We start from the raw sequence: 26,523 nt of genomic DNA on the forward strand, positions 1-26,523 counted from the left end.
TCGGGGCCTCCCCTAGAACAGTGGTGGCGAACCTTGGCACTCCAGCTGTTTGGAACTACAAGTCCCCTGAGGCATTGCAAGGCCCTAACAGCCACAGACATAACTCCCAGAGCCAGATGCATGTTGGGATTTGTAGTTTTGGCACAACTGGAGTGCCAAGGTTCGCCACCACTGCCCTAGAAGAAGGTATTCTGGTCAGTCAGCTAAGATTGAGCTCTTTGGCATTCAAGCAAAACGCTATGTCTGGCAAACACGAGACCTCATCACCCAGAGAACACCATCCCCACAGTGAAGCATGGTGGGGGCAGCATCATGCTGTGGAGATGTTTTTTTTTCATCGGTAGGGACTGGCAAACTGGTCAGAATTTAGGTATGATGGCTGGCGCTAAATACAGGGAAATTTGTGGGAGATATCCGTTTGTCTGCCAGAGATTTGAGATTGGGACGAATGTTTATCTTCCAGCAGGAAAATGACTGTAGGCATACTGCTAAAGCAAGACTCAAGTGGTTTAAGTGGAAATATTTAAATGGCTTAGAATGGCCTGTCAAAGCCCAGACCTCAATCCAATTGAGAATTTGTGGCGGCTGAGACTTGGATTGCTGTATGAAACCCATCCAACTTGAAGGAGCTGGAGCAGTGTTGGCTTGAAGAATGGGCAAAAATCCCAGTGGTTAGATGTGCCAAGCTTGTAGAGACGTAACCCAAGAGACTTGCAGCTGTAATTGCTGCAAAAGGTGTCTCTACAAAGTATTGACTTTGGGGAAGTGGGGTGGGGGTGGTGAATAGATATGCACCCTCAAGTTAAAAAAACATTTTTTGTCTTATTTTGTGTTTGTATCACGGTATGGACAGGGTAGTATTAAATCGACATGTAGTTTTAAATGATTTTTAAACCCTATAAATGTGACCTAGCAGCAGTATGTGGTTTGTCCAAACTATAACTGACATGGGAAAGATAACAGATCTCCTGGCAGAATCAGCAAGTAATTCATCTTTATGGAGAGCCTTCAACGTGTGTCATTTTTTTTTGTATTTGTGAATTATTTCACTATTGGGGTTTGACCTGCAGACTTTTGCCGAAAATGTAGAAGTGTTCCTGAATAACTTTTGAGTAGATTTCTGAGGCATGGCCCAAAGAACAATGGGTTGGGTCGCCGGCACTGACAGAGGTGATTAAAATAAATGTGTAACTGTTAAATGTCAAATGTCTGTGTATTTTGTGTTTTTTTTTTTTTTTTTTCTCCTAGCATCGATGGGCTAGTACTGCGGAGTGCCAGCACTTGGAATAGCCTGTTAAAGGTGGTACCCAACAAAGGTGTACACATTTTGTTACTGGTAATGCAAGAAGTCCCACGGTCCACTGCAGGGTTGCTTTCACATTAATTTGGTGTATGAAGGGCATGCTGGCGAACTGTTTAGACCGGGGGTCTCAAACCTCCGGCCCTCCAGCTGTGGTGAAACTACAAATCCCATGATGCAGCTCTCTTCGGGATTCATGTCTGTGGCTTTGTGAATCTTGCAATGCCTCATGGGATTTGTAGTTCCACCACAGCTGGAGGGCCGGAGGTTTGAGACCCCTGGTTTAGACCATATTAAAGAAGCAGAAGTGTTCGGGGCCACTCTACATAAGTGCGGCAGAAAGCATTCTGAACATCTGAAAATTTCTCAAGCGGCAGCAAAGGATCTTGGGGCGGGCGCATGCGCAGTTCAGATGTTCGGCCAGGAGACGAGGAGAGGCACAAGGTAAGTATATGGAGGGAGTGTGCACCCGCACAAACATCAGGGGGCATCAGAGAAGAGGAGGACAGACGAGTCAGCGCTGGAGGGACAGCTAAAAACTACAGAAAAGAAGATGATCTGATTAAGAGGCATCATTTAAGGCAAGTCCTTACTTTAGCACTAAGTCTTTTGCCCTTAATGCCACTTTAACTTTTTTTTTGTTATTTGTTTTTCTTTCTGGTGAGACTTCTTAGGCTAGGTTCACACCTAGGTGATTTATCGCACAATATCGTGCAAAACACAGATCAAGTCAATGGAGTCTGTTCACACCTTTGCGGTTGTAGCAGTGATGAAATCGCCTGTCGCGCAAAAATGTACAGGAGCGATTTTCGTGTTGCGCAGTATGGGTCCCATAGACACCTCTATGCATTGAAAACTGCGCGTTAACCGCCTAGTTTTCAATGAACAGTCGCGTGATCGAAAACAGCTCGGCATCTGAATTGCCTAGGTGTGAACCTAGCCTAAAGCTGTGACCTGTTCTATTAAAAAAAAAAAAAAAAAAGTATATATGAAAAAAGTATTTCTGCTTGAAATGCACCTTCATGCAGTAGAATGTATGCACCTTGCTGCAGGGGACAGTATCAGCAGTGTCCGTCATCTGTGAGATCTGTAGACAAGAGTTGCATATTTTATGGAGAAAGGGTTGTTGTTTCTGAAGAAATAGTTGGGTGGCGGTAAAAGTACTGAGAATACCAGAAAGTGAGACTATAATAAGATATCATACAGGGCATAGAAGTGTAAGTTGTTTAGGTGTGTCCAATGTGGTGTTTTACAAAAGTGCAGTGGATTATCTTTCAAGTGTGAAGGAAGCTAATAGAAAGGGTGATTGGTCCATGCTTGTAATGCAGCAGACATTTCTTGGAGTATTTGGCGAAGAGATTTTGGTGTGATATTTTAAAATAATTTCTCTTCCTGGATATGTCAAAAATGCTGATGAATTCAGGAGATAGGAGGCTTAATCTTCAGTAGTTGTCCTTTTTATTTAAGATGCTGTGTTCTCATTGGTGCTGTTTTGACAATCTCTTTGCTCACCTGTTTTTGGGGACTGCAGCTTATAGACCTTTGCAGGGCCAGGCTGACTTGAAGGCAGGAGAGTCTCCAGTTTAGCAATGTTAGGCTGGGTTCACACCTAGGCGTATTGAATATGCGCGTTTGTCGCGCGTTTTTACCGCGATTCGCGGTAAAAAAAAACGCGCGACAAACGCCCGTTTCCGAGGGCTACTTGACTGTATCCCAATGGAAACGCGAGACCAAAACGCCCCAAAGAAGTACATGTACTTCTTTGGGCGTAGGCCGTTTTGTATCGCGTTCGGACGGGCGGAAATACGGCAACGTGTGAACCAGACCCATTGAATACAATGGGATTTAGATGTTTGAGCGTTTTGTAGAGCGTTCGTCGAGCGTTAAACGCGCTACAAAACGTTCAGGTGTGAACCAGGCCTTAAGGGAAGGGGCGCACATCTGGAGCCGCAGCCTCTCCCCACTGTCATCTCTTTTGAGGACTCGGCTGTCAGACCGTCTGCCCCAGGAGAGATGTTTGCTCTCTCTTTACCCGATGTGACCTTGTCTTTAATATTTTGCCAAAGAATTGGGTATTCTATTCTGCTGCTGTGCACTAAATTTCATTTTTGTGTATTTTATCCTAAAAATACTGGTTTAATAAACGTTTGTGCAAAATGTAAAAATTGCAGATAGCTTTTTTTTTTTCCTACAGGACCTGTGTTTTTAGAAAATATATAATATGAAGCTGTTTTCTGCCCAAAAATTCAGATTTTATCATGTGTGGGCAAATATTAAGAAATTGCTCAGACAGCAAGTTGCTAACTACCTCTATATCTGAGCGGGCGTCTTTAGACGTCCGATCAGACACGCCCCCTCGCGCGACCCGCTGTCCGCGCGCGGGGGTGGAATTGCGCGATATTTAAAAACCGTATGGTAGTTTTCTGCGATTTCGCGGGTGCGTGCAATCTTAAAGTTTGACATGTTTGATGTCTATTTACCCGACGTGACCCCGTCTTTTTTATATTTTACCAAAAAACTGGGTACCGTATATACTCGAGTATAAGCCGTCCCGAATATAAGCTGAGGTACCTAATTTTACCACAAAAAACTGGGATAATTGTAAATGTATTCAGTGCATTCTATATGTAGTATGTAGTATATAGTACATGTACATATAGAGTGCCTGCAACAATACATTTACAATGATCCTCTGCTAACATGAATGGGTTAAATAATAATAAATGTTTCCCAACATTATGTTTAAAAAAACCTTTTTTCTCTCAAAATTTTCAGTATTTTTTCCTAATAATAGAAAAAAAACAACCCCCAGTGGTGATTAAATACCACCAAAAGAAAGCTCTATTTCCCCCCCCCAAAAAAATTGTATAAAATTCATTTCTGTAAAGCGTTGCATGACAAAAGTCTTGCGATGGTTGTAAGGTGTATGGGCACCTTTATGTTATCCCTCGCTCCCCTGGCTGCTGCTCCGGCCTATGGGCAAGCCTTTGGCTAGTTCTGCATTCTACGTGTTAACATTGGAGTTCGACCGACAGGAGGCACTTCGAAGAGAAGCTACTTCAGGGAACCTGTCGCACGAAGCGGTGACGCCTGCTGGAGCATGGGACATGTGAAACAAAATAAATTATTTAATGTTTCTCCAGATGAAAATGGGTGATTAACCCTTTGCAGTGCAGGGAAGCCCCGCTTTACCGGTAGTTTTTGCGTTTCCCTGGAGTCGGCTTTAAAAGTCTCAGCTCCCAGCTCTCTTCTGGCCTCCACACATGAACTTGAGCTTGTCTGGGCATAGTATTTGCACTTGGTGCATGCATCCAAGGGTAGACATTGTTCCCTGTGAGTGCCTGACATTTGTATGAATTTATGTGCACAAGCTATGGATTACAGAAGAACTGGGGCCTGTAAACTCTGTCCTCAAATTGTGGTTTGTCTTTTTTCTAAACACGTTCTAGATTTCTAGTTTTAATATGGATTTCCTTATCTGTACACTGAGCACACTAAAAAATAGGATTGGACATGTATATATGCTGTCCTTAGGCTCCCCATGAATAAGCCACTGTTGTAATATATTCTGGTAACTGTGTGAGTTTAATACATGTACTGATAGCAAAAAGAATATTCTGAATACTAATGCTGGCAGTACACTATGCAAATTTCGGCTGGTTCTTGATGGATCGGCTGAAATTCACGCTGTGTGCACAGTGGGTATCAGCTGATTGAAGGAGCCAGTTGGAAAATCTTCAAATGAACAGAGCCAGCAGCCAATGAGCTGCCAAATGAAGGCAGCGAGAGATTCCTCGATCTACACTCATAAGCGTGCTGGCTAGGAATCTGTTATGTTTTCTCTGTTGAGCCTGCAGATTGAACATAGAAAATATTAGTGTGTGGGCAGCTTAAGAGATCATTTCTTTTTTTCCTCCTATATGCAAATGAAGCTGACCAGAAACATTGACAGCTGTTGGAATAAAAAATAAGGGCAGATGGGTTACACACTAACACGTATGCCTGTAGCATACAATACTGCTGCGTTCAGATCTATATGCATTATGGATCTGAATGTAGCAGAAATGAATGTTTTGGGCCCATTCATGCTTTCTTGTTGACTGCAGCATTGAGCTACGTTACTCTTGATAAGAAAAATTGGCATTCACGGTCCAACATATAAACATTGTGTAGGCAGTGGTGGCAGCACAGGCGCAGAATGACCTTGGTCATAAGTCATTCTGTGCCACTGCTGATAACACACTGTTGTTTACATCTCCCCCTCAGGGCTGGTGCAGACCTGGGCGATCTGGGCCGTGGGACTGTGTGATCGTGTGCATTGATTTCAATGGGGATTGATCCACGCGGCAATCGCAGAAAAAAGTTACATGCTGTTTTAGCCGCGATTGCGTTCAATTGCACGGGTGGAATCCTGCGCAATCTGCCTGGCGCGACAGGTGCAGTTAGAAAATAGTGGCACCGACAGCACGATTTTTTTTTTTTTTTACATTTGTGGTTGCATTTTAAGGTTAATTAAGCCTACTTTCTTTTCTTCATGTAAGAATTCCTAAAATCCTGTACATTTTGAGGTATTTGTTGCATATTCCGGCAGTGCTGTCCTTTAGCTAGTTACAAAGCATCTATTTTATAAGCAACAAAAAAATGTTTCCAAGCAGTTTATCCTGCCGGATTAAACCCTGACCGGCCTCAGGCTCCAAATCAGCCGTTTGGCCTTTTAACCTTTGTGGAGTAGCAGAGGTAAATTTTCCACTAAAGACATAATATAATTGTAAGGTTCTGAAAAGTAGAGATAATTGATTAGAGTTTGATAAAGGCCAACAAGAAAAAAAATCACTTTAAGAGAAGCTCTGGGCAACATTAACATATATGATGCAGTCAGTCAAAAGAATCCCTCCAACAGGTTTTATTTCCAGTCGATCCTGCCAGTAGATGTTTTTCCATTTTCTTTAGCAGGCAAAGCTGTTCAGCAAAAGTGGTGGATAGATTTAGGGCCAAAACATAATACACTGGGGGAGTCCTTGCAAATCTCCTCTCATTATTATGGATTAAACTAGGGATGCACCGATACTTTTCGAGTACCAGTGCAGATATTTGGCGTTTTCACGAGAACTACCAGGGTTGCAGCTGGGACCTAGCTCTGGCGCTCCACCACTGTCCTGAAATCATTTAGTCGATATTATTTTAGAAAAACTGTCACATGAACTCCTTTCCGACAGTCCCTCCAGCTCTGGTGCCGGTTTCTGATCCACCACAGACTTCACGTGTCCCACGGGTTCTGTCCAGTATGCGTGCTCAAGGCGGCATACATTCACTGTCATTGTTTTCTACCCCTCCGCTCTACAGTACATGCGTCCAAACACTTCGTCCCTCTCAGCCATTCGTGAGCCGAAAACTCTTCAGCCGGGACCGAGCGGCACTGGAACAGGTAAGTAATTAGATATTTACCTCATATTTTATTTTTTTAAATCATGGGGTATATATCTACTGCTTGGAAGATGTATGCCAAAAAGCAAAAGACTTTTAATTCTATTTTAAGAGCATTGATGAAGGATTCCCTCTGCTGCACAGTGCCCACGGATGTCAGAATACCTGAACAGTGATGTTAGCTGATTTGCAGAAGTCACTGTTAGTGCCCATTTACACTGAGCGATTTAATCCCGTGATTTCTGCCGCGATATCGCGCGTATTTGCCACGAGAAGTCGCTCGTCAAATTATGTTCTTAGGAGGTCGCTTGTGCAGGACCCTTTTTTCCCCCTGCGGATGTCGCACAATTTTTCTATTTTTCCATGGATCCCGACGGTGAAGGTCGCGCGATCGTCGGCCGAACAGGCGTGCTATCCCTGCCGTGCGGAAATCCACTTGAGGTAAGTGTCGCTCAGTGTGAATGGGGCCTTAGGCCACCAATTTTCCACCCGCCTCCTCCGACAAAAGTCCTTTTGCAATCTTGATGTTTGAGTCTGGTACTCAAACTATCTTGTTAATGCGTTTGACGTACTGCATCATATGTCATTTTTATTTTGCCCAGTCTTATTTGCTCTTAGAGAAGAAAAGTGCAAACTAAATCTATGTAACCTTTTGCCCTCAACTTTGCGCTTGGCTATCCAACTCTCCCTCCGTACAGCTTTCGATTGGCCTGATTTTTGCCACCGCAGTAGCAGTGCCTTATAGGCTTCTATGGGGGTGTTTACTAAGCATCTCCTGGTAGGAGGAAGCCCCATAGAAGTTTGTCTGGCTATACTTCTCAGAAGAAAACATTGCTGGGAGTCTCATTGGCAAAAACTAGGAAGAATGGAGCTATTGCTGGTGAAGCAAAGCCTAAGTATTATCTGTTTGTAAAAAAAAACAAAACTTAAGGCCTGGTTCATATATGAGCATTTCCAGGCCGTGTGTCCCAGGAATGCGCATTTGCGCACCACGTTTGATGTGCAGCCCCACTGACTTCAGCGGGGTCATATCCGCACGGCAAAAAGGCTCTTGCATTTTTATGTGCAACGATTTACCCGTATTTCTTCTGCCGCGTTTGTGTGCGCATGCAGAAACACGCCCGTAAACCGCCTGATTTGCGTGCCACGTTTGAGGTGCCATTAGACATGAATGGCACCGCAAGTGCGTTTTGCAATTGTGCGCGATTCCCCTAACTGCTGCGCAGTCTCAAAACGCTTGGATGTGATCCAGGCCCAACTCTTTGGCCACTCAAGCAACTGAGTGTTGACATTTCTTCAGCTAACAGAACATTTTCACATAGAAGTAATTTGTGTGGCTAAAAAGCTGTTCTCCCCTGAGTTGTATGAACCCAGAAATGTGCAGCTCTGAGCACTTTCTGATTCAGGTTGGTCAAACCCTGGCGTCTCTGGCTGGGTAAGAAATTGATTTGTGCTCATTTGGCTTCAGCAGTGTTCAGGGGTTACATTAGAGGTCTTATTGACCCCCGATGTCTTTTTAAAGAACACCTGTCACCCACACTATGCCATCACATGGGAGGCGTGTTCTGCCCCTTGTGATAGAAATAAAGTAAAAAAAGTTTATAAGTTGTCATAGTTTGAGAAAATGAATGAACCCCTCACAAACCTGTGCCCATACGATGCATCCCCCATCCCTGTGCACATGGGAACGGATATAGGGTTTGCACACGTATGTAAATGATGAGTGCACCACACATATTGGGCATCACTTTGCACACCAGAACGAGAGGAATAATCCTAGGGACATATCTAAACTGATGAGCTGTAAGAGCTTTAAGCCTCGTCTGTGGACAATTTGGAGTATTGCAGTTTCACAGTAGCAAGCAGTTTTGAGACTTCACATATGAAGTATGTTTACTTAAAGAAGAACTCTGGGGAAAATTATGGGGGCTACCCCATGCTGCAAGGGTTAAAGGAGAACTATGAGATGAGTGAAAATCACTTATCCTCCTAGTTCGAGCCGGCGTGTGACAATGAAACTGTCACACGTTGGCTCAATAGATCAGGAAGTGAGCGAACGCATACCATCGCTCGCTCACTTCTCGATAATTTCCCTGCAGAGAGAAGTGACTGTCAGTCACGGCTCCCCGCAGGGATCCCCCTCCTCCCCGCTCCGATCCGCCAGCGCTGACTGGAGGAACAGACGGGGAAGGGGGCGGGTACAGCTGGCTCTGACTCTAGAAAGGCAGAGCCAGCTGTCATTCACGCAGCTGGGTGCACTTCAACAGCATTGTCGGGATCCGTCCCGGGTGCGGCGGTCTCAGTATGCCGCGAGTATACTGAGCTTTGGGTCACGGGAGGAGGTTAGTATATGTCCTCCCATGACCCTAAAGAGAACTATGGGGAAAACCACTGACCCCATAGTTCTCTTTTTAATGTTAAAACACTGCACCTGTTGAGTGTACGGTATAAAGGAAACATTATAGTGGCATAGAACTGACCTTGTTCATAAGTCATTATAACTTTATACTCTCTGCTCCCTGGTTAGAATAATATCACTCTTTGTGATGAGGTCATTTCTGCTGCACTTAACCTCAGAGTTTATCCAGCTTTTGTTTTCACTCTGCTTAGGACGTTTCAGAATCTGTCACTATGTATTTCTGGCCTGGCAGCACATTGTATAGCCTACATTTTGCATGCTCATTTCACTGGTATCACATTCATAAAACAATACAGAGAACTCTGACTATGACATGAGCATGCACATGCATTCAATCAGAATGTTTAGTCTTTTTCATATATGCAGATACCAGGGCGGTTTTAACATTTGTTTATTGATATGTTGGTGTGCACACGTTGACAATTTTGTGACTGAACTGCTTGTATAACAATTGAAATAAAGCTTAGGGCACTAGGATTTACATGATTGTGTCACCATTGAGCATCTCTGTTCAGAAAGTAGATTCTGCGCTTTAGCTGAAATACATTTCCAAGGGCTGAAGTTGCAGGCCCAAGAAAATAGCCACCCATATTGACTAGTACCCATATATATTAAACAAAATAGTTTGCGCTGGAAATCCTTTTTGAAGAAGTCCAGACGAGACGAAACGCGTCAAGGGATTCCTCTCCTACGTATCCGGTGATTCTACTATTTGAGTGTCCTTTACACTTAAATGTTTTGAACCATCTAATATCCTGTAAGTGTGAACCTTCTTGTGTTCAATAAATTTAACAACTACACTTAACTACACTTAGGATTCTTTTTCTCCTTTTCCTTCCCTCTATATTATACTGTCTGATCCCGCTATCTATTTCACCTGGTGGGCTGGCTCAGCCACCACTACAGCGGCGAATGACTGGTTAATTGTGGAAGAGAAGCAACCATCAACTTACTGCAGCAGCTCCGTGCCGGAGCATAGAAACATTCAGACTGCAGCCTCACTACTGTTACTATTTTTGCTTTCCTGAATCCAACTAACATTTCCAATAACAGAGAAGTAGACTATAGATGAGACTCTGTTTGTAATCCATATACATTTTATCTTTATGTTTTTTCTTTTTATGCCTCTCGTTTAGAACGGTTATGGTTTGAGTGGCTCCGCTCCACTGACATCGATTTGTTGTTTCCCATTATCGTTTATCGTTTTTTGTCGGAAAACATATATTTTTTCCTTTTGAGTTAAGGATTTATTCATCTTTCACCTTGAGTGGCTCCGCTCCACTACCGCAGATTGCTTGTATATGATTACATCTTTCAAATATGATGGACAACTTGTAGTTCCGCTCTAGATCACCATCTCACTGTTTTATTGTCTGGCACAATAATTCATAGGTAGATTTCACTTAGACGGCAGTCCACAATCCATTTTTTTGCACAATTTCACTGTGCGCCTTTGGGTTCACAGTTTGTACTAGACACGGCTATTTAGCACTTTTTGATACTTTTCAAGTCACTTCCGCTTAAAAGCCATCACTCAGTTTTTTCACATACTTTATTAGCATTTGTGATCACATATCCACATTTAGTATATACACATTAGTTTTTATATAGATTGTGTTCATTTAATTGTATTATCACCTTTCACCACATCGACTTATATAAACTATTGTTTTGATGATATATCACGGACAAACCAAATAGATTTTGAACCGAGCGCAACACACAAGCCTTCCATAGTACCCATATAGGAGTTGTATTAATTTACTAATAAAATGTACTTTTCATGCGTACACACCACCAATATGGCTCTTTTAGGAAGTGTTCGGAAGCGCGGGCGGACTTGGCACCCACAACGCGACCTTGGTTCACACCTTGGTGACTCCAGACGGCGTGGCAATCTGCGCAGAATCGTGCACGATTGCCCCATGGTGAGGTGTCGCCTAGGTGTGAACATGGCCTCAAGCTGTCTGTAGACTGGTAGACTTTCACAAAAATGTTCATATGAAAAGTCTAGTTAGAAAATCCGATAATGCCGTCAGACTTGACAAATGTCCTTGGACGTTTTGTTTGACTTTAACTTTTGATTTTAGAATAAATTTAATTTCTCAACAAAAAACCACACTCACTGGCAGTATTTTATTAGTTTGAGAAATACATTTTAATGTTTTTATGTTTTTTTTCTGTCACTGCAGTCGAAATCTCTCCTTTGTTTGACCCCATTAACTATTAGAAAATAGAATGATCGTTCTTAAAACAGCATTTTGAAACAAAATTCTTCTGGTGTATGGCCAGCTTAAGGGAAATGGGTATATCTACCAAATGATTTGTTTCCAACCTCAAGGAGAGTTTTTTTAATCGCTTGGGAAAGTTTTTTTGAAACCTCCATCTATGAGGCAGTATCTCCGCTCTAAAGCAAACTAGCCATCTGAAATATGACTTTTGTGTTTTTTAATATTGCAGTTGTACAACCCCGGTTGAAGTGACTAAAAACATGGGGCAGGGCATCATTGAACAATTTAAAGTAATTTTACCTTCATTTTTCTTATCTGCTTCTCTTAGGCCTGGTTCACATCTGGGCGTTTTACAGCGCTGATCGACGCGTTGTAAAACGCTCAGCATGTGAAAACCAATAATTGCCTATGGGCAGGGTTCCCACTTGGGCGTATTTCAGTGCATAGGAACGCGCTGAAAAACGCCCTACGCCTAAAGAAGTACAAGAGCTTCTTTGAGGGTGTATTTTCCGCGCGTATCCATTATGATACAGCCGGATAGCAAATTGCGGTAAAAAATGCGCGGCAAACGCACATATTCCGTACGCCCAGGTGTGAACCCCGCCTAAGACTTATCAAGCTATTTATCCTCTACAGGCTGTATCGGAATCTCTCTACGACTATGGCTGCAGAGACCCTCCTCTTTGCCCTAGATGTAGACTGGGACCTAGAGATCTGATGCACTTTAGAAATACCCCAGGCTATCTTTATAGTGGCATGAAATAACCAATTGAATCCGTTATGAGCACACATTCCGCATTTTAAGATGAAAGTAAGTGCGGGGGGTTGAGCATTAGATGGGCTGGTCATGTATGGATCAGTCACAGAGGTGACATCCATGTATGTCCATATTAAATGTTTTTCCCCTCGCATTGTAATTAAAAATGAAATAATGAACATCATGTCGCTCCATTGGGAATTAGATTTAAGCAGACGTGTCCATTTTCTATCAGATTGCCCCCGATTCGGCACGATCAGGTCTGTTGAAACATAACTGTGTTCCATGTGTTTTTCCGGACCTGGCTGACTTTAAAGGACCTGGGGAGGGGGAGGGATTAAATCCATGTGGTGATGCTAGTTCAGTAAGTTGTATGAAGGTGTCCACCTGTTCCTTGTCGGCTTATGTGCTTGGAGGGCACCTCCCATAGGACCCAATTGCTCCCTTCCCACTTTGCAGCTGGTCAAAAGATTACAAGATAATTAAACCAAGTTAAATTCAGATGTTTACACTATTGATTTTGACAATACATTATTATTTTTCTTAATAAATGTCTAACTGCACAGGGGTGTGGAAATGTAAAAAAAACCACGGACAAGCAGGCTAATTACAAGTGATCTAAGTAGCTGTACAGCTGATACAAAACGGCTTCCTCGAAGCAGAGCTAAATGGATGCCTGACGCCCAGAACTGCATGTCCCAGGCATCGGGCGTTAAAAATTCCACACCCCTACTGCATTAGTGTGTTTTATATATCTGTGGCATTCAGCTGCAGTTGAGGAAAGTAAGGTCCCTGACACAGCTAAGCTGTTTGGCTGGAGAACCTAATGGGGGGAATTTATCAGAAGTGGCGCAGACAAAATCTGGAGCAGCTGTGCATGGCAACCAATCAGCTTCTCTCCAGTTTGTTCAGTTGAGATTTGAAAATGAAAGTTAGAGGCTGATTGGATGCCATGCACAACTGCTCTGGATTTTGTCTGCTCCAGTTTTGATAAATTCCCCCCAGTGTAGCTTACCTTTTGACATCCAGAGGGTCCAGAGAGCCCTCCAGCCTGTGGATTCTGACAACTCTCTAATGGTCACATGGCAGCCACCCCTTTTTTTTGTGATGGAACCTCCTTATTAGTCAGTAAGACAATCATCACCACAGTTACCCATAAGGGTGAGGGAATGGGCTAAAGTAGATCCTGCTCAGGTTTTTGGAACTTCTAGGGCAGCTATGACTTTGTGGTTGCCTGCAGGCACATGAAGGTGTCTAATGACAATAAACTGTCCTTGGTATTGTACAGCACACTCCAGTCCTGTAGATTGTATGCTCGGCTTTTTTGTTATTGAAGGTTTCATAGTACTCTTGGTATTTTGGCAACATCTTCATGCATTGCTAAGGATTATGGTCATTCCTTTTTTATAACTGCTTTCTACCCTTAACCCCTTCGTGACTGACGACGTACAGTGTACGTCGCCAGCATCGGGGCTGTACTATGTAACTATGTAACTACACTATCCTATCTACAGAAGCTCAGCAGAAATGTAGATGGCAGATTTTATTTGTAGCCAGCATTAGACAGTCAATTTGTAAAAACATTAAAGACGGTTAATGCATACTTGTGGCTTTTTTTTTGTGGCTGCAAATCCTATGCTAGTGTTTCTGAATTGGATTTCCTGAGTTGTGTTTTTTGTTATATTCCATAGAGTGGTAAAGGGTTTCTGTTGCTCTTTTTGTGGTTGGTTTCTCCTCTCTGTGCAAGTGACACACAAAGTAAAGAGCAATCTTGTCAACATCAAACCAAACCTCAAAAACATTGATGGCAGAAAAATACCAAGTGGTCCATTAAGTCTTCTCTACTCTAAAAAAAAAAGTTATCCGAACATGAAATGCTGTGTTTTTTGTTTAGCGTGATCCTGTCATGTTGCAAAAAAATCCTAAAGGCAGTTTCTTGTATTTCACTTGCCTCTCTGGAGGCCCATGTTTTCAATCTTCGTTCTGTTTCAGGGATGCAGCCTCTGTCAGACTTGGGCATTCCCGTGTCTTCCATCAGTTGCTGTCATTCCGTCCTCCAACATCGCCACAGAACACAGCAGCAACATAGTGTTTGGGGGATGTGTGCAAAGTTGAGCTATTGACCTCTGTGATGGAAGTTTTGTGGGGGTTATTCTGTAAAGCTGCCAAACATCATCCTGGAAAACTAGTTTATTCATCTACAATATTTTATATTTACCTGACTAAAAATTAAAAATGACTTGTTTATTTCTAAAAATAGAAAATACATTAAAAACAAAAGTATACTTATATAATTAAGTATAACTTACTTTAACTTAAGTATAAGTTAATGCTGTTTATTTTGAAATATTCTAAAAAAAAAACCTACCTATTTTTTTGCAGTCTTCATGAAGAAATCCTCGACTTCTACAAATACATGTCCCCTAGGCCAGAAGAGGAAAGAATGCGAATGGAAGTGGTTAATAGGATTGAAAATGTCATTAAGGAGCTTTGGCCAAGTGCAGATGTGAGTATAGTTCTTGTTTTAAACACACACACACACAACAATTTACAATTACTTGAAGCCACTCTGCTCCTGTTCGCCTCCTTGCTGGTGCTGGCCGCAGAGGTCTTTGTCCCTTTCAATCCCCGCCTGTATCGGCAGAGGCAGTGGGGAGAATAGACTGCGCTGATTCTGCATTCCCATGCTGCCTCCCTCGTACCTTTTGCTGCTGCCACGTTTCTCCGCCTGCCCCGTTTTCTTCTCTGCTTCTCTGTGCCCCCTCTTCTGCCGCTCCTATCAACCCCTCGGACTTGTGTCCGAGGGATTGTTTAAACAGCGGTGTCAAGTCTCCCATCAGTTGCTGGAAACAATAGCCAGCCTGCTATTGAATATTTTAAAATTGAAATAGCAGGCTGGCTGTTACACCCGCCCACTGCCTACTGTTAATCAGCAGAGGAGGACCTGAAGGAGAACTTTCTCCCTCAGGTCCCTCTGCTGATTGACAGTGGACGGGTGCAATAGCCAGCCTGCTATTATTTAAAATAGCCAATAGGAGGCTGGCTATTGCTCCCAGCCACTGCCTGCTGTATTTACTTTCAGCTGCCTCAGCAGGCAGCTGTAATTCCTCAGTGAAGTGGGAAGGTGTCACTATGTCACCTTAAAGAGAACCTGTCATCTCAAATGCGCTTTCACACAAGGGGCTTTCATTGCCACATGTGATGGCAATGAAATTAAAAAAAGTTTAAAGTCCCCCGACCCTGCAAACGCGCGCATACTAACGGAAACACACGTCAGGTGCACTTATGTATGAAAACAAAGATTGTCCTACATGTCGGGTATCGCCGCGTGCGCCTGAGGTGAGAGCAATCATTTTTAGGCCAATATTCATGGCTAACTAAACTGATGACCGGGCTTTTATTTCAAAAAATGTTTGTCTATTTTATTATATTGGAGTTTTACAATTCATAATATTTTAAATCCATAAAACTAACATGTCTAATATAATACTTACAATTATAAAAAAAAAAAATATGTAAAAAAAGGGGGGAAAATGTTTGGTTTCAATCTGACAAATTCTGCTGCAGTATGTGTGTTGTGGTGCCATTCATTTCAATGGCACCGCAAACGTGCCTCCTACCCAGTGTGATCGCCCACACTGGAATCCACGGTACTGCAATGCCGTGCGATTGCTAAAAAATGTGCATGCAGTTTTACTCTGAAGTAAACTTTGCTTGTAACACTCAATTTGTGTATTTTATTTTTTTTAAAAGATGGTATTTCATTTTTATTTTTTTTTCTTAACTGATCGGAAAAAAAACTATTAACCAACTAATTGATTATTAAAATAATAGATAGTTGCAGCCCTAATGTTGAGCATGCCAGCCATGCCATATGTTAACATTTATTTAGTCTACCTGCTATTACTTCTATGTGCCTCTCCGAAACTACTTTCAGAGGCCTAATTTCCCTTAAATCAGACTTGTCCTCTGTGCTAAAGCTTCCCAGCTTCCACACTGTAATGAAAGTTGGTTGTAGACCAGTAAGGTTACACTTATTGGACAGGGAAATGGCATTTACATTATGCTGGCTTGAACATAGAATGTTTGGGTTTTTTTTGGGGGCTGCCAGTCCCATTCAATTAATTACCTAGAAAATACCAGCCAAATGAGCCTGCAAAGCAAGAGCACTGGATTCTCTTCCACATTCAGTGTCTTTGTAAATGTTGCCTGAAGGATTTCCGTGAACTTCCACTACAGTGTGACTCCTTCACCTCCTCCTTGCAGCTGTGTTCCAATTTGGTGCCTGGTCTTTTTGAATGTTTTGTTAATGTTTAGTTTCAGGCATCAGTAAAACTCACTGCCTGCCTCCTTGGCGGCTGTAAAAAAAACAAACCTTTTTTTTGTCTTGTGCATTATATTGTAAAAACTCTAATAAAAATAGATTTTTGTGAAAAAGTAATTGGGCCTGGGACGCCCATACATTCGCCCACAGCCGTAACTTGCTTGTTATTTTGTCATTGCCAAGTTTCTGTCTTATAGAAAAATCAGGAGATACATTATACATCATACCAAAACATGAGTATGGCAAATAAAGTGACAAGCCATGAATGAATATGTAGTGTTGTTTTATTGTATGCTGACATGGCCTTTTTCAAAGAAGCATCCACACAGATTTATTACTGCATGTCCATTGTTAGGGGCTTATTCACACCAGGGCAATCCATTGCAATGAACTTGTGTGTTGCATAAACGCTGCCCTTTTATGTGAATGGACTCTCCAACTCCCCACAACAGAGCAAACATTGCTCCTGCACCAAGTTTGGCTTGCACAGTAGCACATGATAGTGTTACCGCACTTTGAGGTGCCATTCACAATGCCTCAGTGCACCAAAGTATGTACCATTGGTTACTACTGTACACTGGTGTGTGTGTGTGTGGTCCCCAAGTAGTTTTATTTACATGCATGTTATCCTGTGTGAGCATTCCGCCTGTCCTCAGAACATGATATCCACCCATCACAACGTGCAGTGCCATTGGGGAAACGAATGCATTGGAAAGGTTTTTTTTTTCCTGTTTCTATAATATTTATTATTTTTCAGGTCCAAATATTTGGGAGTTTCAAAACCGGACTTTATTTGCCTACCAGGTAAGTTATTTAGTTTAATCTCCTATTCATTTCACCTTTTCAAGTCTTAGTTACAAGAAATATTGTACACAGAAGACCTTACCATTCTCTGCAATTGCTTGCAATGTATTTATTTATTACAGATATTTATATAGCGCCGGGATTGTATGCAGTGTTTTACATACTTGCACGTTCACATCAGTCCCTGTCCTCAAGGAGCTTACAATCTAAGGTCCCTATCTCACATGCATGCATACAGGGGCCAGTTTAGACATGAGCCAATTAACCTACCAGCATGTCTTTAGAGTGTGGGAGGAAACCAGAGAACCCGGAGTAAACCCGCACAAGCACAGGGAGAACATGCAAACTCCTTGCAGATAGTGACCTGGCCAGGATTCAAACCAGGAACCCCCAGTACTGCAAGGCGGAAGCGCCATCTACAACACTGTGCTGTCAGCTAAGCCCAAGTGATTAATAATCTACCTAGAAATGAAGCAAGCCTTAGCCAGTAAGGATACTATGTATGGACAGAAGAATACATAGTATCATGGCATTTGGTGGATCAGACACCCAGTAACAAAGTTAAACTATTTACAAAGAGGCATACAGAGAAGTAGTTTCTGTGTAACAGCAGGCGTGTTGTAACCTGTAAATGGCTGTTACATTTGCTTTAAACGTAAAGTAAGTAAGCCTTAAAAGCATTATATAAATATAAAGTAAATATTAGGACTGCCATTGCTTATTTCCTTTCTGAAAAAAATAGTTGCTAGTGGGCCTGTTCTAGTGGCCCACTGGGCAATACTTCCGATAAACCGACCTGAAACAATCGCAAATATTAACCCCTTCATGACTGAGCTTGTTTTTAGTTTCTGTTCGTAAATGACTGACACACTTTTGACATTTTTGCTGTGTGATTCTTCCACGTCAGTAATATACTTTCTTACAAAGTGCACCCACACATATTATATATTGTTTTTTAGAGGACAGATAGGGCTACATATTTATATCACATATGTGTGTCTAACGCCTCACTTAGGACAAATAAAATATAAAAAAGAGGAAAAAAACGTTAAAAAAACAAAACCAGCACAGCTAAAAAAATGCAATAAAATACATTCATTTATTTGTCCCTTATTTTATTTTTTACACATTTTTTTTTTTTTTTACACTTTTCACTTTTTTAACTTAATGTTATTATTTAATTATATCAAGCAGTCATTGTGAATTAATCTCACTGTTACTGCTTGATAAATTAATACATTTTTGGTTATTATCAGGCTGCTTCAAACTTCAGAACAGCCGATAATAAGTTAGTGACACTGATCCTGCAGCAGTTCAGGATTCAGCTGTTACTAAATGTTTCCTGATTGTTGCAACAACGATCAGCAAACAAACATTCTTCTTCCAGGAATAGATACATTGTAGGAATAGACACATTATGTATCTATTCATGAAAGAAAAAAAAAAAAGCCAGTATAGCTTGAGAGAGATATCTCTCGATCTATACGAGCTGTCAGAATGCCGGCAAAAGCCGGCATCTGTGTCCGCTCTGCTGTAACTCTCAGACACCCGATATTAAGGTATCGGGTGTCTGAAAAAGGTTAACCCTTTCATTAATGAATGCCTCTGTAGTAAGGGCATCTATTAATGAATGTTAAAAGCTGATTCTCAGCGATTAACAGCCCTCTAAAGCAGCAAATAACTCGTCACGTACAGTGTACGTGACAAGTCATTTGGTCCCTTTGTGGCTGGACGTACAGTGTACGTCTCCCGTCACGAAGGGGTTAAAGTGTAATGTCAAAAATCCCGGTCTACTTGCTCTGTTTTAAGAACCTAAAGCGCTAAAGCTGGAGCGTCAACGTGATGGTCAGGTAATTGGCATCTGTAAAAGTCAGAAATGGTTACCCTCTACTATTCCTCAGTTTTTTTTTTTTTAAATGAACACAATAGATGCAGTTTAGGTATAGCTTTTGTATAAGTTGTTCAGCATTGTGTAAAGCTTTACTTTCCAGTGAAGAGAGTTCCGCTCAGTTCATTTACATATGATGCATCACCCCCGATGTCTTAAAAGCAGCAAATAAATGGTGTGCATCCCCCAACTTGACCTTCAGAGAACAAACCTCTCATTGGGGCTATCCTATCCAGTGTATAAATTCAGTATGATTCCAACTAGTGCTTTCACCCCCGCTTTACTAAAGGGGGAAGATGTTCATTAATCTTCAAGCTCAACAATGCATTTGTATAATCTTTTGATTAAAAAATGTAGAAACCAGTATAGTTTGTTATAAAACTCTGCTTAAGTTTGTTGGTACCCTTCCCCAAAAAATAGAACCCACGACTTAGTCTGAAAAAACTTGAAACTGACAAAAGTATTTGCCATCCATCATTTTATTCCATGTTGAATAAACATCAGACTTTGCTTTTGATTTTTTGATTCAACAGAAATGTTTAAGTAATAAAACAAATAAAAATGGCGCAGACAAGAATGACGGGACCCATAACATAATAATTTTAGGCAATCACTGCAAGCAAACCATTTCTGTACCTTTCAGTAAACTCCTGCACCTGCCAGTAGGTAATTTGCACCACTATTCCTAAGCAAACCACTCCTGCGCTCTCGAGTTTGAAGGGTGCCTCCACACTGTGTATGTTTTAGCACTTACCATAGATGTTCAATAGGAATCAGATCAGGACTCGTAGAAGGCCACTTCAGAATAGTCCAATGTTTTTGTTCTTAGCCAATCGTGGGTGCTTTTACCTGTGTTTTGGCCCTTAATCCTGCTGGAGAACTTATGACCTGCAAATGCGACAGAAACTTTCTGACACTGGGCAGTACATTTCACTCTGGAATTCTTGATTTTTCTTGAGATTTCATTGTGCCCTGCATAGATTCAGTGCCAGACATAGCAAAGCAGCCCCAGAACACAACTGAGCCGCCTCCATGTTTCACAGTTACATACGGTGTTTTCTTCAAAAGCTTCTTTTTTTTTTTCCCTCTGTGAACATAGTTTGTATGGTTTGCCAAAAAGCTCTGGTTTTGTCTCATCTGTCCAAACTACATTCTCCCAGCAGCATCGTGGCTTGTCCCTGTGAATTTTAAAAATAACAGTTCTTAGCTTCTTTATTATTCTTTCACTTTGGAGTTCTCCTTGGTCTTTTTGTACTTTAAGCACACCGTTGCTCAAAAAGCGAATGTATCTTTTTGGAAGTTTTACTACTCGCACTTCTGTTCAATATGGAGTGGGTTTTACTCTTGCAGTCACGTTCAGGGAGGTTAGCTACACTATACTCTACTCTATTGAAATCAGCTGACTGCATTTAAATATGCTAGTTACAAGGCTGATTGAAGCCATGTAATACTAATTACAGGAGACAGTTTAGGGCCTGTTCACATGATATCAGTTCCTGATCAGGTGCGGATCTGCAGACTGATGCAGTGCGTTTTGGCCGCGTTTTTGATGCGTTCAAGTAAAAACGGAGTGGGGGCTGTTAGTATGTTAGCTGCAGTGCAGTGCGTTTTTGCCGCGTTTTGGGACCTGACAAAATGTGACATGCAGTATTTTTTCTGTCGTAACCTGAACGGACTGAGCACGTGAGAACTGGAGCCCATAAAACACATAGGGATACATTGGGATGCATTTTGAGTGCAGCAGCGTACGGAGCCGGTCAGCACACAAAACGGACGTCGTGTGAACAGGCCGTTAAAGAACTCTGGGAATGTAAAACATTAATCCTTGCAGTGGGGCTACCCGTGCACTGCAAGGGTTAAGCACTTGTTTTGGTTTCGGGTCTACAAGAAGATGCACTCCCCTGATCCTCGGTCCTGTGGTGTTGACCGCTCGCTTTTCTGCCCCAGCTCGGTGTCCTCGCGTCAGTTGAAAAAAGAAAGTCCATGAACCCATCGCACTCCTGATTGCTTAATCCAAAACTAGCTGGTGGATGCAGCGGTGGTAGACGTATGGCAACCGTCATATGTACAAGTAGAAATGGGACACCGGCACTCCAAGTGCCGATCAAATGCATCTATTTATTGACGTAGATTCAGCATATCACACAAGTGCAATTTTTTGGGGTCTCCCAGGATCCCCTTCCTCAAGCAGAACGTCAGTTGGAGCCCAGGGGAGAAGAGACTGCGGGAACTGGTCTAGCAGCCAGACGGGACTGAGAATTGGGTGCGTAGCCCCACTACAAGGGTTCATTTTTTACATGCCAGGAGTTTTTCTTTAAAATATCACATTGATCTATTTATTTAGAATCTTTTCTACAGGTCATTTTAGGATTTCCTTGTGGAACAAGTAATAATTTCTCTTTTTCACACTTTCTTTTACATGCACGCACTAAAGCCATGCAGACTTTGCTTTTATTTCATAATTTTTATGATGGAATGAAGCATTGTATCAAAGAGCTGTAAGGGTACCAAGAAATTTTGTCCATGCCTGGTATAATCCTGTCAATGATTATGTGGATGGCCATGCTAGTGTGGAGAACACAACTGCCCACAGTAAGTTAGTATTTGTTTAGTGTGGATGCAGCCACAGCCAGTCATTGATTTTAACAGGCGGCTGCATGGAGCACCCATGCCTGCCCGGACGCATAAACTTGGCCTCTGCACAGATTCAAGGATCTTTGCGCCCATGTGTATGGGGCCTTTATTTAACTGCTTTATGGATTCAAATTGTTGATTCACTCAGACTACTCTCTCAAGACTTTTTGTGGAAACTACTTAGTCAAGAACTTGTATATGCAGCAAGTGTAATTAAACTATGTAAAGGAAGTGAAAATGGTTATTAATGATCTGTGGATGTGCTTTCCTTGCAGCGACATTGACCTAGTTGTTTTTGGCAAATGGGAGAATTTACCACTGTGGACACTTGAGGAGGCATTGCGGAAGCACAAAGTGGCTGACGAAAATTCTGTTAAAGTTCTCGACAAAGCCACGGTTAGTTGCACTTGTATTTTTGCAGCCATCATTTTTGTTGAATGTGAAAAATAATGTACGTTTTTAAAGAGGACTAGGATATTGCATGAATTTTGAAAATTCCTTCCTAAAACTAAAAAAAAAAAAGGATATTTGGTTGACCGATTCTACAAATGAACAATAACTATATCTTTAGGTGCTATTTTACATGAATTGCTTTGTTATATACCTCTTACTGAAAGACGCCCCCTAAAAAAAAATAAGATACCTCTAAAATCACACCTCCTCGTGAAATGGCCTGGTTTCCATTGTTCTCTGCGTACTGTTGAGCAGCAATATTGCCTGCAGTAAACATGGATGATGTACTATACTTATATGAACTGCCCATTATGCTAAGAATGGTGATGGCATGGCCGTAGTTACAGGTAATGCACAGTTTATATCAGTAAGATCCCCCAAAATTGGCTCCCCAGATTGTACCACCATCTCTAAAATGGGGAAGTGGGTGGGGCTAATTGCACTTGTAATGCACCCCACCAAACTGTATTTAATGGGCCGAAGGACACTGGCATTTGTACTGTTCAGTACTTCCTTTCAAGAAAGTCACCTTTAAAGGAGAACTATGGGGTCAGTGTTTTTCCCCATCGTTCTCCTTGGGGTAACAGGAGGACACAAACTAGCGTCCTCCCGTCACCCTAAGCTCAGTATACCGCGAGCTACAGCTCGCGGTATACTGAGATGCCGCAGCCGGAGCGGATCCCGACTTAGATGACGGGATCCGCCCAGCTGCGTGAGTGACAGCTGGCTCTGCCTATCTAGAGGCAGAGCCAGCTGTACCTGCCCCCTCCCCCGTCCGTTCCGCCAGTCAGCGCTGGCAGATCGGAGCGGGGAGAGGGGAATCCAGCCCCTCCCCCTGTCACGGCAGAGAGCCATGACAGGATCGAGAGGCGAGCGAACCCGGTATGTGTTCGCTCACCTCCCGATCTACTGAGCCAACCTGTGACAGTCTCATTGTCACAGGTCGGCTAGAACTATCAGGTGAGTGAAAAGCACTCACCTCATAGTTCTCCTTTAAGAGCCCCAGCCATGTGAAGGTCCTTCCTATATGACTCTCTTTTTCCTATTGTTTCCCACTGAAATATTATTCCATAATTACACAGAAGTAGAAGGTAATATATTTATTTACCACCAGGCACTGTGGCACCTGGGGCTTGGGATATGGAAGAACTCCCTTCCCGAGTCTCCTGAACTTCCAGTCCATAGTCAAACTATTCCTACCTCAGCTCCTGAAGAGGCTTGACTCCTGCACATTTGGCTTATTTGCTTTTCCAGCTTTGTGGCAGCGAGGTGCCATGCCAGATATGTATGCAGAGAGATGCATATGAATGCTCCAACCCTAATTTAAAGTAATTTATAGTGTTAGGTGGCTGGGTTGCTCAGCATCATGCATTCCCATGGGCTGGCCGCCAGCATCATAACCACTAATGAACTGCATGTTGCTGTGCAGCTCAGGCGTCAACTGCCGCGGTAACTGATTTTTTTTGTTGGTTTTTTTTTTTGCGCACCCTGGCACAAGTCACTGACATCTGCTGCAACCATTTGCTTGAGGAGAATCTAATGATACAAGATAGTCTGGGTACCTCCTAGTCCTATGTTGGATCTGTGGGATAATATACATTTGAGTTTCTCTGAGAATGTTTACAGAATAAATTGTGTGGATATTTATTTCAATTGTCCAATCATGTGCAGATGAAATAAGAATAAATCTTTTCACATTTTATTGTGTAAACATTCTCAGATTCTTTAGTAAATCAGCCTAAATATGTTCAGATGTGGGGCACTATCCTGTTGAAAATATATCTGCAAAATGGTGACTTGAGTTTGGTTTAGCGAAATATTGTGGCTCGGTCAGTAAACGAGCATTATTTGTAAAGATAGCAGACATCTGCACATATACAATTGAATTGTTTTGCATGAGGCTATGGGAATCGATTACTGTATGGCATACAAGTTTTAAATGGGCATAAAAAGTCTTAATATATTTCCAACTTTTTGTATTGTAATCGGTTGATGTGAGCCTCACAGTACATTTCCCACTAGCAGAGGTCTACAGGCAATGTTTTGTATACAAGCATTTGAGAAATGATTATGTGCAAATTGTAAGATCTCATAGCAACCAATACAGTTTTAGTATATGGACATTTGACAAGTGAATTAGGAATATTGCTGTACCTTTTTTTCTTTTTGTTTTTTATTAATAGTTTTTTTGCTTCTGATGATGCAATGCTATTATTTATGCTTGTGTTGCAGTGGTTTAACCAACCCCCTTTTCTCTTTTCTTAGGTACCGATCATTAAACTGACAGATTCGTATACTGAAGTAAAAGTAGACATAAGTTTTAATGTACAGAATGGGGTAAAAGCAGCCCAGCTCATCAGGGATTTTATTAAGGTTGGCATCATCTTTAAGAATTTTTATATCTGCTCCCAATTAATATGTGACTGTAAATCAGATTTTTTGAAAATTAATAATGTAAATGTTTAAATTGATGTGATTCAAGCACTTTATACAAAGTAAATCTGGAATGTTTCTGCTGTGTAAGTGAAATACAGTACTAACCTTGGGATATTTCGTCTTCCAAAGGACCACAACGACCGTGGCAGCCGGCCAGGAGCTCTCTAGATCTGAGTGGGCATCTTTAGACGTCCGCTCAGCCACGCCCCCTTGCGCGCACGGGAAATGCACGATTTTTAAAACCAGGCAGCGATGCCTGTTAGCATACAAGCGATCCGCCGCTATAAAGCCGGCGGATCGCTTGTATTAGGTCCCGGTACGTGCGCCCCCCCCATCCGCGGCTCCCCCCCTCCCGCTGTCGCACTGTGCCGGGTGTGAGCCCGGTACCAGCATAGTGCCACTCTGACGGGATCAGAGGGAGATCGGTACACAAACTCCCTCCGGTCCCCTCTCCGCTGTCAGAATGCAGAACTGATGTATATTACATCACTTCCGCATTCTTGTGTCACTCTCCAGCTTCAGATGCTGGAGAGAAGCTGATGAAGCAGATCTCTGCTTCATCAGCTTCTTCAGGGGGGTCCTAGGTGACATTTGGGGTCTTGGACAACCCTGATGTCTCCATAAAGAGGACCCGTCAGTTCTTTTGCTATCGCATAAGGGGGTTTCTTATGTACACCCATGCAAACAGGTGCTCATACATGCAAAAACGACGATAGCGCCCATTACGCCGCACATGTTACATATTGTCGCGAACGTCCGAATGAGAGCAATAATTCTCGGGCTATCGATCACCGATCACACTAAACTGATGAGCGGTAAAAGCTTTTAAAGCGTCGCCTATGGTCAATTTTGGGTATGGTAGTTTTTTTGCGATTTTGCTGGTGAGCGCAATTTTAAAGCTTGATATGTTTGGTGTCTATTTACACGATGTGACCCCGTATTTTATATTTTACCAAAAATATGAGTAATAATCATTGTTTACTAATATAATGAAAAAATTACTTTTTTTTTCTCTCAAAATTGTCAATAATTTTTCCTTAATATAGTAAAAAATAAAACCCCAGTGGTGATAAAATACCACCAAAAGAAAGCTCTATCTGTCCCCCAAAAAATGGTATAAAATGTATTTCAGTACAGCGTTGCATGACAGAATAAATGTCAGTCAAAGTACCGCAGCGCTGAACACTGAAAAATGGCCTGGCCAGGAAGGGGGTCTAAACACCTGGTCTTGAAGTGGTTAAACCTGTTTCTCATGAGATTCCTCCTTGCAGCAAGCAGTTGTTTCACCCTTTCCCAGCCTGTACATAAAATTCCTCCCTGCAAGTACCGCTTTGGCTGAAGTACTTTTATGCATGCTCTAGAGATTGCTCTGATCTCCATGGTGGAGCTGCACACTGGAGGCCGGGGGAAAGATGGGGGTGAATGCATTATACAAGATTTAATATATATATATATATATATAGCTTTTTTGCTTTTAAAGTTATTTAAGGTTTTTTCATACTGTCCACACCTGATGTGCGCTCGCCACTCCCATTGTTTTTTGAATATTGAGATTGGACCTGTCTATCAGCTGCTGTCATCCCCCCACCCCTGCTCCTCCTTACTACATCTCCCCACGTGCCTTGCCGATCGTAGATGGGCAGGAAATGTGAGGCGGGAGGAGGTGCGGCGTGTGGAGCGTGGATGCGAGCGGTTCTGGCAGCGGCGAGCGTGAGGTGGGGAGGAGGTGTGGCGCGCAGCGTGTGTGGAGCTGTGAACAGGGCCAACCAATCTGAAGCCGATTAATCGATGATTGAAAAAGTTGACAACTTTTTCAATCATCGATTATAATCGATTACGTCGATTTAGTTGTT

General features: G+C 42.3%; 1 protein-coding gene across 2 annotated transcripts in view; it reads left to right on the forward strand.

Annotated features, from left to right (window-relative positions):
- PAPD5 (poly(A) RNA polymerase D5, non-canonical) overlaps nt 1-26,523 on the forward strand; it is a 64,879-nt gene that overhangs the window by 10,118 nt on the left and 28,238 nt on the right. For both annotated transcript variants that reach the window (XM_018565749.1, XM_018565750.1), the window contains exons 3-6: nt 14,514-14,637; nt 17,213-17,259; nt 22,057-22,177; nt 24,500-24,607. In XM_018565749.1, the coding sequence (XP_018421251.1) occupies nt 14,514-14,637; nt 17,213-17,259; nt 22,057-22,177; nt 24,500-24,607 (400 nt within the window). The remainder of the gene's footprint in view (nt 1-14,513; nt 14,638-17,212; nt 17,260-22,056; nt 22,178-24,499; nt 24,608-26,523) is intronic.

This window comes from Nanorana parkeri, unplaced genomic scaffold (genome assembly GCF_000935625.1).
Source record: "Nanorana parkeri isolate BGI_ZX_2015 unplaced genomic scaffold, ASM93562v1 scaffold883, whole genome shotgun sequence".
Classification (NCBI taxonomy): domain Eukaryota; kingdom Metazoa; phylum Chordata; class Amphibia; order Anura; family Dicroglossidae; genus Nanorana; species Nanorana parkeri.